General features: G+C 46.2%; 2 protein-coding genes across 11 annotated transcripts in view; one reads left to right on the forward strand and one right to left on the reverse strand.

The window, feature by feature from the left end:
- Positions 1 to 613: 613 nt before the first annotated feature.
- Positions 614 to 17147, forward strand: HDHD2 (haloacid dehalogenase like hydrolase domain containing 2). Of its 6 annotated transcripts, none has more exons than XM_051803758.1 (9): positions 630 to 647; positions 981 to 1047; positions 2148 to 2275; positions 3771 to 3881; positions 5803 to 6011; positions 8346 to 8430; positions 12302 to 12518; positions 13294 to 13357; positions 14301 to 17147. In XM_051803758.1, the coding sequence occupies exons 4-9, from the start codon at positions 3781 to 3783 to the stop codon at positions 14402 to 14404; spliced, it is 780 nt and encodes a 259-aa protein (XP_051659718.1). In that variant the 5' UTR covers positions 630 to 647; positions 981 to 1047; positions 2148 to 2275; positions 3771 to 3780; the 3' UTR covers positions 14405 to 17147. The 6 variants fall into 6 exon arrangements, with proteins under 6 accessions (XP_051659720.1, XP_051659718.1, XP_051659717.1 ...); XM_051803757.1 differs by lacking the exon at positions 630 to 647 and adding an exon at positions 701 to 841; XM_051803760.1 differs by lacking the exon at positions 2148 to 2275 and having other exon boundaries at positions 614 to 647.
- A 176-nt stretch (positions 17148 to 17323) lies between these two features.
- KATNAL2 (katanin catalytic subunit A1 like 2) overlaps positions 17324 to 19751 on the reverse strand; it is a 29672-nt gene continuing 27244 nt past the window's right edge. For all 5 annotated transcript variants that reach the window (XM_051803711.1, XM_051803709.1, XM_051803708.1 and 2 more), the window contains exons 14-16: positions 19070 to 19232; positions 17910 to 18012; positions 17324 to 17578 (exon numbers count right to left, since the gene is read on the reverse strand). In XM_051803711.1, the coding sequence (XP_051659671.1) occupies positions 17439 to 17578; positions 17910 to 18012; positions 19070 to 19232 (406 nt within the window). In that variant the 3' untranslated portion in view covers positions 17324 to 17438. The remainder of the gene's footprint in view (positions 17579 to 17909; positions 18013 to 19069; positions 19233 to 19751) is intronic.

The raw sequence follows: 19751 nt of genomic DNA on the forward strand, positions 1-19751 counted from the left end.
ATCATAATATCATACATGGGTACATAATCATCATCATCATCATATTATTATTATATGTAATATCCATATAGGATGAAATATATCCATGATATATGGGTTATAAAATATCCATAACATATGGATTATGGATGTATTAATAATATATGTATTATGGATGTCCACAGTGTATGGATATGGGTATAATTGTATCCATATAGGAGATAATGGATATAATTTATATAATTCATTATCACACCCTTAGATATAATTTATATAATTTACTGTCATATCCACATACGATATGATTATAAACAGGACATCAGATAAAAAAGATAAGCATTGGATGTAATAATACGGGTGTAATGGCCACAATTGATGTAATTAATGTAATTTGTATCATTTATAAAACCATCCATATTGTGAGGCGGCCCGGGCCCTCAGCGCCCCGCGGGCTGCCCGCCGCGCTGCCTGTCGCGACTGCCAGGCACCAACCGGCGACCCCACTCCCTGAGGGCCGAGGTCGGTGTTTATTTACAACAATAATAATCACATTATAATTTTTACACGCCGTGCCGGCGGCAGGCGGTCCTGGCGCTGGGCAGGGCGGCCGCGGCACCCGAGGGCCCCACGGCGCGTCGGGCCGTGCGCGGCGGCGGCGGCGGGAGCAGGTCAGTGCCGCGGGGGGGGGCCGGAGCTGCGGCGCTCCCCCCTCCCCTCAGAGTGGGCGCGCCCGCCGCCCTCGGCCGCCAACGGGCGGGCGGAACCATCCGCGGCAGGAAGAGGGGAGCCCGCCGGGCTCGGGATTCCCCCGGTGGCGAATGGGCCGTCCCGTCTGCCCGTTGTGTGCTGGCGGGGAGAGGCGGTACCATCTCTTCGGGGGGGGATGCGCAGGGGGGTTGTATGGAGCGGGAGGGCACGGCGGGGGCACACCTGTGCTGTCAGCATCCTCCCCACGTATATAATCACGTATTAATTATATAATATACCCCTCTTTCCCTTAGGTCGTGCCTTGTGTCCCTCGTGTCCTTGTCCTAGAGCTGGGCTGGGGGGTCCCTTTGTCCTGACCAGGTGAGTTTTCGTTGAGATGAGATTGTGAAAAACGAGGTTCTGGGGTGTTTTAGGACTTCCTTGCCAGGCCATGAGTGTTATCCTTGAAATTAGGCTGTGCTGAAAACTACCTCTCCAGGTAACTTGCCTATTTTCTGGATGAATACCCTGGGAACAGGAGAACCCATGGAGATCTAGGGTAAAAGATAGTAAAAATAATAGTAATTAAAAATAAAGTCGCCATAAAAATTAATAAATATATTAATAATAATAATAGAAGAACAACAACAGAAATTATTTATTCTGTATCACCCCATGGAGGTGATGAGGCTCCTTTAGGAGTTCTGTTGCCAGCTTTGTATCATAAGCGTTTAACTTTGGCCCTTTTTAGCAACAGAGAATACTGTAAAATAGGCATTTTTTTTATTTTCTTACTGCAGAGAATCAGCAGGAAAAATGAACGTAGGGGCTCGAAGTTTTCTCTGTGTGTGTGTGTGTGTCTTGTAGCTGGGACATCAGCTTCACATGATCATTGATTAAACTGTCTGCAGAGATGAAACTGAGGGAAATTTAAGTTTATCGAGGCAGGTTCTAACCTGTGTGTGTTTTAGAAGTACAAACATGTCACATGTTATCTGTAACCAGAATAGCTCAACACAAAAATTGTGATCCCTTGCTAGTGGTGACAGATCACAGATTCATGGAATGGTTTGGGTTGGAAGGGACCTTAAAATTCATCCAGTTCCACCCCCTGCCATGGGCAGGGACACCTTCCACTAGACCAGGTTGCTCCAAGCCCCGTCCAACTTGGCCTTGGACACTTCCAGGGATCCAGGGGCAGCCACAGCTTCTCTGGGCAACCTGTGCCAGGGCCTCACCACCCTCACAGCCAGGAATTTCTTCCCAATATCCCATCTAACCCTGCCCTCTGGCAGTGGGAAGCCATTCCCCCTTGTCCTGTCCCTCCAGGCCCTTGTAAATAGTCTCTCTCCATGTTTCTTGTTGCTTCCTTCCAGGCACTGGAAGGGGCACAGTTTGGTCATGCCGAAGCTCCTCTTTTCCAGGCTGAACAATCCCAGTTCTCCCAGCCTATCCAATAGTTGTTATTGTCTGATGAACAGGACTGTGTGTGTCTGCATTGGACATTTTCTAAGAAATAGCTCAGCAGGACTTGCTTTTGGAGCAAAAGGCAGCACTTGAAGCTCACGTGAGGAGAAAGAGTTGTTTCTGAAGGCTGGATTTTATCCAGGTGACTTGCTGTTTCCTTCCACAGTGCCTGTGCCCTTCAAATGCTGGCTCTTATTATGGGCTGAGTCTCTTGTACCTTTTTGTGTGACCCAGAAGCTCACTGTAAAAAAAACTACTTGGCTGTCCCATCTGAGAGAACAGGGACCAGCCCTTTGGGGTGCTGGGTATCCATGAGCCCTGAGACCAGGTGGGAGCTGGGCTGGGGGGTCCCTTTGTCCTGACCAGGTGAATTTTTGTGGGGCTGTGACTATGAAAACTGAGGTTCTGGAGTGGTTTTTTGGGACTTCCTTGCCAGGCCATGAGTGATATCCTTAAAATTAGGCTGTGCTGAAAACTGGCTGTGCAGGCAACGTGCATATTTTCTAGATAAATACCCTTTGAACAGGAGAACCCATGGAGATCTATGGTAAAAGATAATAAAATAACAGTAAATTGAAAATATAATGAAATAATAAGTATGACTAATAATGTTATTAATAGTAATTGAAGGTAAAAGATAAAATAATAGTAAGTGATATTATATAATGATAATGATAGTAATAATAATAGAAGAAGAAATAATTATTGGGGTGTCCTGTTCAGGGCCAGGAGTTGGGAAGGGAAGGGAAGGTTTGGGAAGGGAAGGGAAGGGAAGGTTTGGGAAGGGAAGGTTTGGGAAGGGAAGGTTTGGGAAGGGAAGGGAAGGTTTGGGAAGGGAAGGGAAGGTTTGGGAAGGGAAGGTTTGGGAAGGGAAGGGAAGGGAAGGGAAGGGAAGGGAAGGGAAGGGAAGGGAAGGGAAGGGAAGGGAAGGGAAGGGAAGGGAAGGGAAGGGAAGGGAAGGGAAGGGAAGGGAAGGGAAGGGAAGGGAAGGAGTTGGACTCGATCGTGCTGATGGGTGTAACAATCTGCAAGTTCCACCCTGTCACCACCAAACAGCCTCAAAGTCAGGGCTCCCCGGGGCATGGTTTGGGCTGGATCACCCTCGATCTTGCTTACAAAAATAAAAATTAACAATATCCACTTCGGCGGAGCATTTTGAGCTTTACAACCAGAGCAGTGTGTATTTATTTTCACTTCAGCAGCGCCGTCGGGCGTAGGTGGGACTTGCTGAAATGTGCTTGCTGAGGCCTTGAACCAGCAATACCAGACCTAATGATCCTCTTCCCAGCGCTCTTGAGCTGTTCAGAGAATTTTTTTTTTTCCTTTTGACGCGCAAATAAAGGCACTTAAAAAACAAACAGCACCTGATTTCCATATATAGAGTCTTTGGGAGAAAAAACCACCACTCCATCAATTATGTTGGCTTTTTTTGTTTGTTTGTTTTTGTTGTTTGTTGTTTTTTTTTTAAACGCTGCCTCTTATTTCCCCCCAGTCTAGGGGGGCCCATTTAGTGCTGGGAGTAATGTTGTGAGTAATACCGGGCTTGGCACAAACGAGGAGCTTAACTGAGCTCCTTGTTTTTATTGCCCATTGTCTCTAAGCCAGTTTGTGGTTTCATTTGTTTTCCTGTGTCCCAGGGGAGGGGCGATGGCAGCTCGGCGGGCGCTCAAAGCCGTCCTGGTGGATCTCAATGGAACACTTCACGTGGAGGACTCGGCTGTGCCAGGCGCCCAGGAGGCTCTCAAAAGGCAAGTTTTACCTCTTTGTTTTTCTGTTGTTTTGTTTTGTTTTTTTTAATTTCCTCTGGCAGGTTGTGTCAGTGCTGTTTGCACAAAGTCTCTTCTCTAGGTGAGCCCTGGAGCCTCTGCCTTTTTCACGCTGTTGTGGAGCAAAGACTTGGCCAAATCCTGCTTTTATTTACACCTGCATTAACACCCAGACAACTCAGAAAATTCAGCTTTCCTGAGTGACTCTCTGTGTGTTTTCTAAGCCTTTTCCACGTAGAAAAAACTCAATATTCAAGGTGTTTCCACTGATTCACATATGACTACAGCCTTAGCCAAAGTGGAGAGTAGTTGAGTTCACCTGAATTACCCCACTTACACAAAATCACTTCAGCTGAGCTGTTCCTCGAGGCTTTGTGAAACTGCAGGAGCCTGATCCTGTGTCAGAGCCCTTAGATCTGTGCTAAGCTAAAATGGAATAGCAGAAAAGCTTGGCCTAGTGAGCAAGGCAAACTCTGCAGAATTCTCATTTCATTCAGACAAGACTTTTCTTTATTATTATTATTATTATTTTTAAAGTTTCTTTCTTCTAGGTAAACAACCTAGTAATTTTTTGGTTTGAGAAACGTTTGATAATACAGCTCATCATCTTTTGTAGGAATTTAGATATATTAATAAAAAGGAGAATTAAATACCTCTTGCTCTTGTGATGAGAGGGTGCCTAAAGAAACTGAGGCATAGCAAAATGATTTAATCTGACCAAGTCGGTGGTGAAATAGGATACACAATCCCAGGAGTATTTGTACTGTGATATGACACTGTTTTCCTGGAGAAGACATCTTGTAATGGATGAGGAAAAGCCACAGAGTGATATATGCTGTTGTGGTGAATGAGGGAGGGCACCTTAAGATTCAGGTCTTTTTCCCTAAAGGTTTGAAAAAAATTTATTTTCTCATGCTCTTTTCTGCTAATCCATGTCACTGTCCTTCCTGAAGAGGAGTTGGAATGACTGGCATTGGAACAAACGGAGAGATGCCATTTTTAGGGTTTCTTCTCAGTATTGAGGTCCACAGGAAAAAATTGTATCAATTTTTATTTTAGTTTAGCAGTTCATGCCTGTGCAGGGTCAGTGTATCTGACAAATGAGAGGGAAGTGGCAGGTGCAAGCAAAGTCTCCAGCACTGACCAACTTTATTCTTATGTTCTCCATGCAGTCCTGATGCCAGTGTTTGTTCCTATAGCAACAGAGAAAGTGATGGTGGGGGAATAATTAAAGGGAATGCTGTTGAAACTGTTACTTAAAATTATTTGATTGTTTGGTAGCATGTACTGTCAGTGCAGGGCAATAATGTGGGTTTATGTGATCCTGGTGTTCCTCAGGAAGGGAAGAAATGGCTGCAAAAGCTGACATAAAACCACCATCAAGGTAACACAGGTTCCTGGAGCATCCTACACCTCAGAGCAAGGCACAGCTGCTGGGAATTCACCCACCACGTGGAGTTCAGTGGTATTAATTTAGCAGCAAGCTTCTTTGGTGTGTTTATTTCTGGTTCAGGGTGCCGTTGATCAAAAATGTGGGGCTGGTTTATTTGTTATCTAGGTTGAATTAAAAAGCTTTTCAAACTAGTTGTTGATCACAGATGTGTTTGCTACTGCTGTGAAGGTGGAGCTTGGAATCACCACTTTCCTCTGGAATTTTCTTGGGAGAAGGGGAAGAGGAGTTGCGGGAGGACTTGGTTTTGCCCTGGTAGCTGTAATTCTTGCTCTCTGTTTCACGGTACCCTCCAGCCCACAGAAGTTCTCGTGTGGCACCAGTGCTCTGGTGTTTTCCTCTGCAGCCACGGATGGTACTTTTTGAGCCCCAGAGAGAAGTACAAGTGTGCAAACAGAAGGATTGCTGGCTGTGGATCACACTGGCCACTCTGGGCGTGCTGTTCCCCCACAGGCTGCGCAGTGCCCCTGTCACCATCCGGTTCGTGACCAACACGACCAAGGAGAGCAAGAGGGACCTGCTGGAGAGGCTGACGAGGCTGGGCTTTGACATTGCAGAGAACGAGATCTTCACGTCCCTGACAGCAGCCAGGAACCTCCTGGAGCAGAAACACGTGCGGCCTCTGCTCCTGGTGGACGACAAGGCCCTGCCTGACTTTACAGGTGAGGGGCTCTCCGAAAAGGGGGGAAATTAGGGAATGACTAAGGAAACACAGTGCTCTCTGTCATGCATAGACCTGTCTTCTTTTTAAATTAAACAGCCTGAAGTCATAGCTTCTTGAAGGAGCAGTGGAAATGGCAGCCGAGGTCTCCAAATAGAATCACAGAATATTCTGGGTTGGATCCTCAAAGATCATCAGGTCCAACCATTAAGTGATTGGCCCGTACAGGAATCAAACCAACAACCTTGGTGGTGTTAGCGCTATGCTCTAAACAACTGAGCTTATCTCAGAGTCATTTGGGTAAAACTCAGTACTTTCCATTAATTTCCAGTGTAAAAAAAATACCAGTAATAGTTACCAGTAGGTTATTGGAGATTTATTGCACCTACCAGTGCTGGGTTTTTTTATAGCAAGGATGTGTCAGGTTGTGCAATACCTGATTTCCAACAGAGGCTTTTCTCATAAAGGGATGAAAAAACAGTGTGTAGGCCATGCAGGAGGCTGTTTCTCTCTTCACAGACTATTTTTAAATGCAAAATCTCCAGGTAGTTATTGTTGCTTATCTTGTGTTGAACATCTGGGTCTCACCCCATGTACTTGGATACCTTCATTGGTGGCAGGAGGTTCCCCACCCTTACATTTCTAGATTGTCGTTTCTAAAGATGTGGTTGAAACCTGCTTTGCTTTCAGATGTTCCCATTTCCCTCCCTCAGCAGTAAGGGAAGTAGAAGATGATATGTTTTCATATGTCTGGCAGGGGCCTGAAGTTAGCCCCACGTCATTGTTTTGAGAGTAGTGAAGATAACCGTGTTTTTAACACACTCAGAATTGAAAAACTATATATTCAATTTTTCATTTAAAGTCTAGGCAGCAGAAATGTGGGTGGCTTATCACTGCTCCTTGCCCCTTGTCTTACAAAACTGAAATCCCTCTGGCTGCCTAATTTCAGTAGGTTCTAATCTTGCTAGGATCTAGAAATTTCCTGTTAAATTTTAGTGCTGTAGTCAGTAATCTCCAGATGTACCAGCGTAAAGGGGAAGAGGCTCTGCGGGCCATGAGAACCGTGAAACCTGATAATCTGCTCTGCCTAACATTGTATCCAGAGAAGTATGCACCCAGCAATACTTTGTGTTCACAGGAAGGCTTTCTTGGGTCAGAAACAGGAGAGACAGCAGCTCTTCCGCTGAAAGCGTTTAAATCAGTTTAATCTCTGTGGTTTTGGGGACCTTTCCATCAGTTTTGCAGTCACTGATGCTAATTTTGTAAAAGATGGAACAGATAGAGATGTCATTTGGGTACATTGGTGTTGCCTGGGTCTGGAGTGGATTGTTTTGTTTCTTTTTGCTATAAGGGGTTTGGCTGCTTCCCTGCTTTCAGTGCTGCTCTTGAAACATTTAAGTACAGTGCAGAATGGTTCAAATTCCTGTTGTTGGCTGCTGTTCCTGGCCAATCTCTCTACAAAGTTGGTCACGGATGAGCGTAATCCACTCTTGGTTAAAGGACCCAGATGCTTCTGGGTGGTGTCACAGATCCACAGGGCAACTCTGGTACGTTTGAAGGTGGAACAAAACTCACAGCAAGTGCAGGATGCAGCTGATGACGTGTCATTAATAAAACTGTTTCTCCAGTTGCTGCTGCTCTGCTTCCATTGCTGGCTCTGTTCAGAGGTGGCACTGACATGCAAAAACAGTCTTGCTCCTCAGGAGCAGTGTAGGACAAAGGGGCTGTTCTCTAGGGCACTGACATTAAAAAAAAGAGACCTTCCAGAAGAGCCCACACTAATCTCGAGTAACAACTTCTAGGCCATGCTGCAGCACCACGTTTGCTGTCATAACCAGACAGCAAATAAATAATTTGATAATGGAACAAGAGACAGATTTTAGACCCTCAGTGGAGTTTTCTGGGACAAAAGGGAATAGAAAAACTGGGCGAAATTTACTAGCCTTCCTGCTTTGCTTGTCTTACAAAGCAGATAAATATATGTAGAGAGGGACTCTCAAATAACAGACTCAAATAACATCATTCAGTTAAAAGAGGGATTTGTGTGGTCTGCTGCATTTCAAGGGAGGCAGTGAGACAATCATTCAGCAGTTGTTTTTAAGACTGTTCAGCTCCAGAGCTGTGTTGATCCTGGAGGATTGCAGAGTCTGGATAGACCAACACCTTTTCCACAATGCTTTCTTCATTCTGAAAAGACAAAAAAACTAGTCTCTTAGATACTCTGTGTCTGAAAACGCTCATTTTTGCTGTAAAGTGATTAAATGCACTTGCTGACTGTGTGCTGCTAAGTGTGAGTTAAACTCTGCTCGCTCAGAGTCGTGTTCTGGTTTTCCAGGGATAGGCACTGATGACCCCAATGCAGTGGTGGTGGGACTGGCTCCTGAGCACTTCCACTATGAGATGATGAACAGGGCATTTCGGTAAGGCAGCCCCTCGTGGGTTTTTGGGTGGTGGCTGTCTTGTGCTGGGCTCTAAACCTCTGCATGTGTGAGGAATTCCATCTCCTGTGGGAAGAAGAGGGTGGTAGGAATATCACTGTTGAGCAGGGTGTGAGAGAGCCACTCATCTTGGTGGATTGGGGCCGTCACCATGAGCTTCAGGTGGCCCAGAACCTCATTTTTACAGCTTTCAGTCTGTAAATAAACTGCAGAAGTACAGTCACCATTGTGACTGGGAGGGGGCAAAGTTACAGTGCCTCAAGAGGAAATACACAAAAGCAAGGATGTGGGGAAGCAAGCACAGAATCACAGAATCAAATAGGATGGAAAAGCCTTCCAAGACCATCGAGTTCCCCCTCCAGCCCAGAGCACTGAGTGCCACAACCAGTCCTTCCTTGGACACCTCCAGGGATGGGGATCCACCACCTCTCTGGGCAGCTCCTTCTAATGCCTGACCACCTTTTCCAGGAAGAAATTCCTCCTCATGTCCAATCTGAACCTCCCCTGGCACAGCTTGAGGCTGCTTCCATGTTCAAAGCCCAGCCTTCAGATCCCAAATATAGGGAATGAAATCCAGTGTTTAGGGCAGATTATTCCTTACCTACATAATGCAGGATATCCAGCAATATCTTCTGAATCATCTTCTGTTCAGGAGTGGCCAGCACAACATGGGTGAGGTGAGGTGAACTGTGGAGCTGATCCAGTGTGTCTTATTTTTAAAACTCTTTGTTTTGTCCATAGGCTAAAGGGTAAATCAGACTAAATTTGCTTGTCATCATCCATGAGCCAGGCCTGCAGTAGTGTGTGCAGAGCCCTACTTCCTTCTCTCTGGTTCTAGCTTGACACCACACCCTTGATTTTTAACTCTAAAAACCTTCAGCTTGAAGAGGGTTGAGTGTGAGCCTGTTGCTGAATGTAGCCTGGGTGATGGATGTGATGAGTCCTTTCCACTCTTTTTGCTCAATGGGATGGCGGCTACCACACAGTTTTGCACCTTAAAATCTGGTAAAAACCCTGATCTCAAGCACTTTAATCTGTCCTTATAACCACAAAATCCAAAAAGGGAGTATGAATTACTGCTGACCAGTATCTTCCTTGGGGTAGGAGGCCAGTGCTGTGCTTATCTGCTGCCAATTATGTGTCATAACAACACATACTGACCAAAACTGCCTCTGCCTCAGTGCACGTTGCCAAAGGCATTGATTTTGGAGTTTTACAGTGCAGTCATGAGTGGACTCCAATTTCACAACTGCATGAGCTTAACCCATGGTGTGTCCCAGGGCTTACATCATTTCATTTATTGATATTTCTATCCTGACTGTATTAGCTGTTGAATCATATCCATTCGCTGCCTGGGGCTGGAGATCAGGGCATTTAAAACAAGAAACCAGTGATGGCATGGAGAGTCTCTTGAGGGTTCCAGGCTCCCAGGTTATGTGGGAATGCCTGGGGAACTGGCCCTGTGGGGGTGGGCGAGGTTGTCCCAGGCTGGATTCAGGATTTATGCATTAAGCATAGAATTGGATGCTAGCTCTGGTGACGGAAGGAAAGTGCTGAGGGCCAAATCCAGTCCCCTGCAGAGGACAGTGGGTGCAGCATGGCCTTGGTGCCCATGGGAGAGGTATTAGGGGGTAACAGGGGGTGTGCTGCCTGAGCACCCCGTACCCAGCACTGCCTGGGTAGTGTGGCTGAGAGCTGGGCAAGGCTGCATCCTTCAGCTCTCCTTGCCTTGTGCAGACACATTCCCAGCCACTCCTGGCTTGTCTGCCTGGAGGAAGATTTCATCCTCTGTGAACCTGTCCTGGCTCTGCCTGGTGCTTTCCTGTGTTTCAGGCTTTGCAGAGGCCCTAGGACTGGCTTTGTCTGATCTGTAACACCTCACTGACTTGTTCTGGGTGTTTTCCCCAGTCTTCTATTGAGGGTAAACTTTTGCTGGTGTCAATTCTGTTTGGCCTGATGGAAAAACTAACCACTGGCCACATTCTCTTCTTACTGAGTCTTATCATAGAATCATAGAATCAGACGGGTTGGAAAGGACCTCTGAGATCATCAAGTCCAACCCTTGACCCACTACCACCACAGCTGCTAGACCGTGGCACTAAGTGCCACGTCCAGCCTCATCTTGAAAACCTCCAGGGACGGAGAATCCACCACTTCCCTGGCCAGCCCATTCCAATGGCTGAGCACCCTCTCTGTAAAGAATTTCTTTCTAATATCTAACCTAAACCTCCCCTATGCCATGTCTATATTCCTTCTCCTTTACTGCTCAGGTGATTGAGTCAGTTGGGATTTGCACTGCAAGTGGAATTGCATTGGGAGTGCAAAACTTTGAAGGGAATCTGATTAAATGCAGGTATCTACAGTGCAGGTGCCTGGGCTCTGGAGGGAGGAGGAGGCACTTGTAAGGCATTTTTCCCCTAGTAGTGCTTAAAATAGGACAGTTGAACTGTGCTCTAGAAGTGCATTTTCCTCTGCACTGGCTGTGAAGAGCCCATGCTGACTAATTACCTGGTAGGCAGCTATTCCACTGACACCTAACATTAGGTAAATCTAACCCAACATGAGTCCCCAAACGAGGTGCACAGAGTAAGGCCGTTCTCCAGGCACCATTTGAAATGACTGAGACTAAATTTCTCTTTTTGTGTACGTGGGATTTTGATGCCACGCTTAAAAGAATTCTCTCAGGTGAGATCTTCCCTGCAAACTGCTGGATGTAGTGGTTGTGGTGCTGCTGTCAAATTAAATTTTTCTGTGTCCTAGAGGCATCCTCCCATCACGAACAGTGTCTGGCTGCTCACAGATACACACACCAGCTCTCTTCTGTTTGAGCTTGCTTTGGAATGCATTGATTTAACGGAGGTGTTTTGTGATAATGAAGTGAAATGAAGTATTTTCATTTATCTACTGCTCAGAGTATCCAGGCTGCTCTGCAAGCAGGCAGGAAGGAGCAGACCTCTTCCAGGGAGCATCCAGTTCACCTCAGCCAGCCTCAAGCAACGGGAGCACAGCAGGATTTTGTTTGTTTTCTTAAAGGCTTTTTTTTGTTTTGTTTTGTAAATCATGTAGTGTTAAGAGGGAAAGGAATCCTCCTTTCTGCCCCGAGGATAACAGCTACTGTTTCTCCTCTATCCCCCAGCTTTGCTCCTTACTCCTACCTGTTGGAATGACCTGCAGTACCTGGAGAAGGTGTAGTGTGGAAGGAGAAGCATTTGGCACTCATTATGTATCAGCTTTTACAGATGCTGTCTGGAGGGCTCTTGTTGCACTGAAACATGGGGAGGGGGGAGAACTGCAGTAACATGGCTGTGCTTGGTGGTCCAGGAAGGTTCCTGCAGTGCAGCAGCTACACAGGCTGCCCTTCCCTGCAGGACAGGGAGCTGCTGTGTCTGATGTGAGGAAAAGGAAGGAGCTCTAATCCAGCTTTGTTCCTGACAGGCTCAGTAATAGCACTGTTAACTGGGGAATTCAGTGGGACATGAATGCAGCAAATAGCTTTCTGGGTTATGTAACTTGTTACTGTAATTCCTTTCATGTTACAATACAAAGTTAAGGTCAAGTGATTTGTCCTGTACCTGTAAGAAATTCTTCCCTGTGAGGGTGGCGAGGCCCTGGCACAGGTTGCCCAGAGAAGCTGTGGCTGGCTCTGGATCCCTGGAAGTGTCCAAGGCCGGGCTGGATGGGGCTTGGAGCAACCTGTTCTAGTGGAAGGTGTCCCTGCCCATGGCAAGGGGTGGAACTGGATGGGCTTTAAGGTCCCTTCCCACCCGAACCTGTCTGTGAAAGCCATTGAGGCCTTCAGCTGTAAATATAACTTCTTTAATATTTTGTGCTTTCTTCTTCATTCATTCTTTAGGTTGATTTTGGACGGAGCTCCTCTTATAGCAATCCATAAAGCCAGGTATTTCAAGAAGAAAGATGGGTTGTCTCTGGGACCTGGGCCTTTTGTGACAGGGCTGGAATACGCGACGGACACCAAAGCGATGGTGGTGGGGAAGCCAGAGAAAACCTTCTTCCTGGAAGCCCTGAGGGGGACTGGCTGTGCCCCAGAGGAGGCCGTCATGATCGGAGATGTACGTGGGGACCAACACCCTCATCACCTGCTCACTGACACAGTGCTCATCTGCACTGTGCACACTGCTTGCAAAGGGATGGTTCCACCCTTTGGAATCACCCCCTTGTGTGTCCAGAGAAGGGAACGGAGCTGGGGAAGGGTCTGGAGCAGCAGGAGGGGCTGAGGGAGCTGGGGGGGCTCATCCTGGAGAAAAGGAGGCTCAGGGGGGACCTTCTGGCTCTGCAACTCCCTGACAGGAGGGGGGAGCTCGGGGAGGGGTCGGGCTCTGCTGCCAGGGAACAAGGGACAGGAGAAGAGGAAACAGCCTAAAGTTGTGCCAGGGGAGCTTTAGATTGGATATTTGAGAAAATTTCTTCATGGAAAGGGTTGTCCATCCCTGGCACAGCTGTCCAGGGCAGTGGTGGAGTCCCATCCCTGGATGGATTTAAAAGCTGTGTGGATGTGGCACTTGGGGTTAGTGGTGGCCTTGGCAGTGCTGGGGGAATGGTTAGACTTGACAATCTTTGAGGTCATTCCCAGCCTAAACATTTCCAGCCTAAACATTTCCAGGAAAACTTACAGGACTTAATGGGTAATACCTGGGGTGGGTTCTCTTACTTCAGTCACTGTTTGATGGGGCAAAAAGCACTCAGCAAACCACTCCTGTGACAGTTCCACTGACACGCAGCTAAAAGATTTCAATTCCATGTCGCTGCTTTTAAGTGATGTGCAAAGCAGAAATTGTTCTGGAAATGTCCATGCCCACCAACCAGTTGCTCTCTGTTCTGCCCCAGGACTGCAGGGATGATGTTGGTGGTGCCCAGGACGCGGGCATGCGTGGGATTTTGGTGAGGACGGGTAAGTAGTCCACGTATCAGTCGTTTTGGGAGATGGTGGTGCTTTCAGTGATCTCACTCTGGATACTTGCAGCCCCTGGGCCCAGAGTGAAGGCACCCTGTGGCCAGCCCTGGTGCTTTGTAACAGCCCACCTAGGAATTACAGTGGTCACTACAAGCATAATTTTGCTTTGGGTAAGAGAGGAACGTGAAGGGACTGACGGTATTACCGATGGTACCGTGGACTGGGTGAGGCCTTTCTGAGGTGGCTGTTGCTCATGCTACACTGTTATGTTGAACATGAAAGGAAGTAATCCTGCTGTTCCTCAGAAGAGTCTTCAGAGAGGCACTTTTCATCAGGAACTGTGGTGATAGAACAAGGAGTAACAGGTTCAAACTGAAAAAGATGAAATTCAGGTTAGAGATATGGGGAAGAAATTCTTGGCTGGGAGGGTGGAGAGGCCCTGGCACAGGTTGCCCAGAGAAGCTGTGGCTGCCCCATCCCTGGAAGTGTTCAAAGCCAGGTTGGACGGGGCTTGGAGCACCCTGGGATAGTGGAAGGTGTCCCTGCCCATGGCAGGGGGTGGAACAAGATGAACATTAAGGTCCCTTCCAACCTAAACCGTTCTGAGATTCTATGATTCTATAAAAGTGAAAATAACATTAATATTTCAAGAACCTTCAACATGGACGTATGAACAGTCAGTGAGAGAACAGTGCCAGTACTGCATTGTGAACCAGTGCATAAGTAACTGTAATTCAGAGCCAGAGCTGCCCCTGGAGGAATCTTCAGTGTATGTTTAGGGAAGCCTTGTGGGATGTTTGTTGCAGGAGAACCTCAGATGGGCATTCCTCCTACCTGGTTGGTACTGATTTGAGGAGGCTCTAATTTTCAGGGGGAAAAAAAATAAAAAAGGATACTCAGAGGAGCCTGGTAAATGGATCATTTTGTTAATCTGTTACAGGTAAATATCGACCAGCAGATGAAGACAAAATCAATCCGGCTCCCTACTTAACCTGTGAGAGTTTCCCAGAGGCAGTGGAACACATCCTAAAGAGTATGCTGTGAGAAAGGGAGTAGTTGCTTCACATAATTTCCTTCATTCTTGCTTCAAAAATTAAGGTCCCAAGATCAGTCATTGCATGTGTGGCATCAGAAACCTGCCTGCGGTGTGAGGGTCCGAGTGGGCCCAGCACAGTCACCACACACAGGGAGCACGGCAGAGTTCTGCTCATCTTCAGTTTTCAGGAAATATCTGATGAAAAGCCCTGTCTGGAAAGTGTCACTTTCTGCAGAATAAGTGAGACTTATTCTGAAAACATGCACTAAAATACCAACAGTAACAGAGCCTTAGTTGGCCTGCAGTGATTTCACTGAGCTCTTACTTAAAGGTAGAGATTATGCACATTTAGAAGTGACTTTTAAATTAAAGTACCACTATTGCTTAATAATAACTACTGTGGCTGTCTTTCCTCTCATTACAGCAGATCCTGTTCTTTGTTTTTCAAATTTTACATAAAATTAAAAACTGTCAGCATTTTACAGATGTTTTAATTAGATGCTGTTATTAAAAAGAATGATACAGAAACAAAACTCTGGTATTAAATGCCTCAGAGACTGTGACTTTTTAAAATTAGGCTTCAGCAGGGTCCTATTAGTGCTACAGTTGCAAAATTTCACTGTTGTTGGGGATTTTTTTGTTTCTTTTTAATGTTATGGGGAAAATCCTTCACAAGCCATGGGGACACATTCCAGTTTTTACAGTTGGTTAGCAGAGCTGTAAAATGAAATTTAATTCTGTATCATGCAATGCTTTTCCTATGCTCTACATCCCCCAATATGAACCAACTTTGTAATGATGGTAAATGGCTTTTCTGGTCCATTTGCAAACTGTAATAATCAAAGTCCTTTACAGTTGTTTTACAGTGCTCCTGAGTGTTAAATTATTAGATTGTAATTATGCATTACTGGAGTATTAACCTTATTGAAAATACAGTTTTGTGTTAATGAGCCATGCTCATTCTTGTTAAACAAAATCATCGTGATGAATGAATTTCCTGACATATGACAGCATCTCTCTGCAGCCTCACTTGGTGGGTGGTTACTACATTCAGATCTAATCTCTGTCACAGACAGAACGTGTGGATGGATTTTGCAGTAGAAACCCAGAATCATTTAGGTTTGAAAAGCCCTTTTAAGATCATCAAGTCCAACTGTTCCCCCAGCACTGCCAAGGCCACCACTAACCCACGTCCCCAAGTGCCACATCCACATGGCTTTTAAATCTCTCCAGGGATGAGGACTTCACTACTCCCCTGAGCAGCCTCTGCAGAGCTGGACAGCCCTTTCAGTGAAGAAATTATTCCAAATATTCAACCTCAACCTCCCCTGGCACAACTTGAGGCTGTTTCCTCTCATGGTGTCACTTTTTACCTGGGAGCAGAGACCCCTCAGGAACAGAGGCCATCTTTAGATACTGTCACGTACAGTTTTGGATAAATTCACACATCTAGTTTTTGTGCCAGCAATTCTGAGCCTGTTTCTGCTTGGAGGATATAAGGGAGGTCTGTGGCCCAGGGTCAGAGTCAGGTTCAGGAGGTGGGAGAGCTATAAGCAAAATCCTGTGAAGAGATTTCCCATGGAGACTTTTGACATATGACTGATGCTAGAACTAAAAGGGACTGTCAGTGCCTCAGGGGCCCTGGGACATGCTGGAAAGCATGCACAACCCTGGTGCTTGGAATGCAGATGCACACAAGAACAAGGAAAACACTGGGAGAACTGCAAAGAGGGAAAAGTGTCTTGGTGAGGAAGACAGGTAAGAGAAGGGCAGTGGTGAGACCTGAAAGAGTGACTTGTCAGAATTGCTGGTGCAGAGTGCAGGACACGTGGCAGTGCTGACTGCTCACCTGGCTGTGTGTGCAAGAACAGTGGCTGGTATTAAACACTGCACTGCAAAGACTGGAAAACTCCACTGGGTCCAGTGGAGGGTGACACAGGTGATGAAGGGAGTGGAGCACCTCTCTGAGGAGGAAAGGCTGAGGGAGCTGGGGCTGTTGAGCCTCAAGAAGAGACACTGAGAGGGAACCTCACTAATGTCTGTCAGTGTCTGCAGGGTCAGAGGATGGACCAGGCTCTGCTCTGTGTGGCCCAGCAATAGGACGAGAGGAACAGGCACAATCTGATGCCCAGGAAGTTCCACCTGAACACGAGGAAGAACTTTGCTGTGCAGTGACTGAGCACTGAACAGGTTGCCCAGAGAGGGTGGGATATCCTGGAACCATCTGGACACAATCCTGTGCCATGTGCTCTGAGATGGCCCTGCTGGAACAGGGAGGTGGGACCAGGTGACCCACTGTGGTCCCTTCCAACCTGAGCCATTTCGGATTCTGTGATCCTGTTTTATGGCTGGCTGTGAACCACTGGGTAACCACCAGTACAGTTTCTAGTTAATTAGCCTAAACCTGCTGATTTTCTACAGTATCCCTCTTAATTCCTTGCCTTTTCCACCTTGGAAATGCTCCAAACCAACAGGAAAGTGACACACTTGACACATCAGCTGAAAACGATGACAAACTAACCTCATCTACAAAGCCTTGCTAAGGTCCTGAGTTTCACTGAAAACCCTTGTTTCATGTTTCATTAAGAAGGGTGCAAGTCTCTGCTGGTACAGCTACACTGACTGTGATGCTCTAGTGAGTCTTGGGAATGGAGAATTACACTAATTGTCTAACTGTTCTTAAGCTTTCTGCTTCAGTTCTACCTCCAACCTGTACACAGTTGTCATGAATAAAGACTGAGAAGCAATCAATCTTTTAAGTCTTCATGCATAAAATTAAGGCTGGAGGCTTTGTTGCATAGGAACTGCCATCACATTAATTCCATGAAGAATGTTTTTTGAATGGTCATTAAAATGGTTAATAAAGAATAACCACCACTCTTTCACCCACCCTTAAATTCTGGAAGTAAAGATTTCCCTCTGACACTTGTCACTGCTTTCTCTTTCCTGAGACAACAGCATTTCCTTCCCCATCACCATTTGATCCTTTGGAGCAAGGACATGCCACTTTGGAAGTCTTGGAAGTTTTGGGTGTGTTTTCTGTCAAACTGACTCAAATTCCCTCTGCCAAGCCATGTACTTCCGGCTTAGATTCTTTGCTGATGGCTTGGTGTGGGTGATCACATCCAGGAAATCAGCTGTTGTGATCGTGTCCAGTTGGATCACGGGCAGCTTACTGTTACCTAAAGAGAAGAGAAGTGAATAAATACTGTTATCATTACCAAAAGACATTCTTTTATGTCCCTGCCTAATGCAACACTTAATATAGGGAAACAACAGAGTAAACGCAGTGAGATAAAGAAAAAGTTGTATTTATGCAGAGAGCACAGATTTAAAAGACATTTAAAAGAAGGCCTGGTTTTCAGAAATTTAGATGGTTTAGATCTGTAGAGTTTAGAACTTTTCCAGGCAGATATCAGAGCTCCACCTGCTGGGGTTAACATGATCGTTCCTAGAGTTACAGCAGGAGATCAGCATTTGCCAGTTGATATTCTCTGCTCAGAGCTGAGGTACCTGGCTGATGATTTTCAAGAGCATCAAATATTTTCCTCACTGGTCTCATGGCGGCTTCCTTGCACACGAGTTTTATGTCTGAGCCGGAGTATCCATCTGTTTCCTGTGATGGGATCAGAACAATGCATTACAGCTCACAAATCAGACAGGAATACCATTTACAGGCATATATATTGTATATGTATTTATAGAAAATATTTGTAAAGTCTACTGCTGTCTGAAATATCTGTTTGTATATGTATACCCACAGACACACACAGACACATATCTATTTTTATGTGTATGATTTCCTCTTGAAGTTATGTTGCTCGTTCTTCTTTTGAATGCCCACAATACCTTGTAGGAGCAAGGAAAAATACTGTGCGTTTTCTCTTTAAACCCCAATTTTCTGTAGGTCAAATAAAACCCACCTTTGTGTGTCCATCCCCGTCTTTCCTGTTAAAAAGTGACTGTGTTTCCTTATTAGGATTTATAAACCCAAAACTGAGCAGTATTTCTCCATGAACACATGTGAAATGAGTCAACTGGGTAAACTGTAAAATATTTAGGTGTTGAGTCCTTGAGCAAACTGGTCTAGTGAGTGGCATCTCTGCCCATGGCAGGGAGTTGGGACTAGATGATCTTTAAGGTCCCTTCCAACCCAGAGCATTCCAGGATTCTGTGATTCTATTTCCAAAGAATTCAGGATGTGACAAAGGGCTAAATGAAGAGAGCCTGGGTATCTAGTGAATCTTTTCACTGTCAAATGCTCTTTTCTCCCGCAGCAGTGGAGCGGTGACAAACCTTCCCTACACAATTAACTGTTCATTACCCCGGTGAATTGGAAGTGCTCCCAGCCTGGTGAGAACAGTGATAAAATGTGCTGTTGCTGGAAGTCTCCCTGTATTTAAGGCTGAAAAGTTGGCCCAACAGAGAGGACCAGAATACACCATTTTGCAGGCAGAGCTGTGTGAAACCAGTGATTTCCACAGGCCTGTGACATGCTCAGTGCTGTGTGCTGCCAGTCTCCCTTTGGAGCCTCAGACTGAGCTGAGGTCCTTCCCCAGCTCTGTGTGTCACAGCTGCCACACCAAAGTGCTGTCCCAACCCTTGTTCACAGTTCTGGCCCAGAAATGCCTCCAGCACCACGTAGGCACTGTCCCTGTCACAGTGCTGCCCACCTGGCTCAGCAAGCTGTAATCCAGATCCGTTCTCAGCTTCACACCCCCACTGTTGCTCAGAGGGGGCAGCCAGTGCTGGATCATCACCTGCCGTGCCTCTTTACTGGGCAGGTCCACCAGAATCCTCTTCTCCAGCCTCCGCAGCATGGCAGAGTCCAACTCCCTGCAAGCAAAGGCGGAGAGGGATCATCTCAGTGTGTCTTGTCATGGAGACCTGGCTTTGACAGCAAGGTCCTCGCTGCAGGGACTGGCATTTTTCAACCCCACCTGTAACTGTGCCAAAATGAAAAAAAAAGGGTTAATTATCCAGTGTGTTCCTGTTCAGCATGTCAGTGATGCACTGGCTTGTGACACTGAGGATTAGCAATAGCAATGAGAAGTTGCAGTTTTCATCCCTGGCTCTGGTGCTCATCTGCTGCATGTCTCATCAGTAACAACCTCTCCCTTTCTCCCTCTGCTATTAAGGAGACAGTACAAATTGTCTGTCTGGGGCACTGTCAGGACTAATTAATTGCTACTTAGTAAGGGATGCTCAGTAGGTATAAAATCCAGACTGAAGGTCTTGGATGTGAGGCCATGCATTACGGCAGAACAAGATGCCGATCTGGGACTGCTCCTGCAATACAAACTATAAATAATACAGTTACAAAGTATATTGTCCTTATAAAAAGGATCTTGTGAA

This window comes from Manacus candei, unplaced genomic scaffold (assembly GCF_025592945.1).
Source record: "Manacus candei isolate 608988 ecotype Guabito, Panama unplaced genomic scaffold, ASM2559294v1 h1tg000059l, whole genome shotgun sequence".
Lineage (NCBI taxonomy): Eukaryota > Metazoa > Chordata > Aves > Passeriformes > Pipridae > Manacus > Manacus candei.

What these genes read in the sequence shown, in the direction of transcription:
- HDHD2 (XM_051803760.1), top strand. Translation starts at nt 3,781, where the DNA reads ATGGCAGCTCGGCGGGCGCTCAAAGCCGTCCTGGTGGATCTCAATGGA. An exon ending in AGGCCGTCATGATCGGAGAT is followed by an intron (nt 12,519 to 13,293) that starts GTACGTGGGGAC and finishes GTTCTGCCCCAG; the next exon opens with GACTGCAGGGATGATGTTGG. An exon ending in TGGGATTTTGGTGAGGACGG is followed by an intron (nt 13,358 to 14,300) that starts GTAAGTAGTCCA and finishes AATCTGTTACAG; the next exon opens with GTAAATATCGACCAGCAGAT.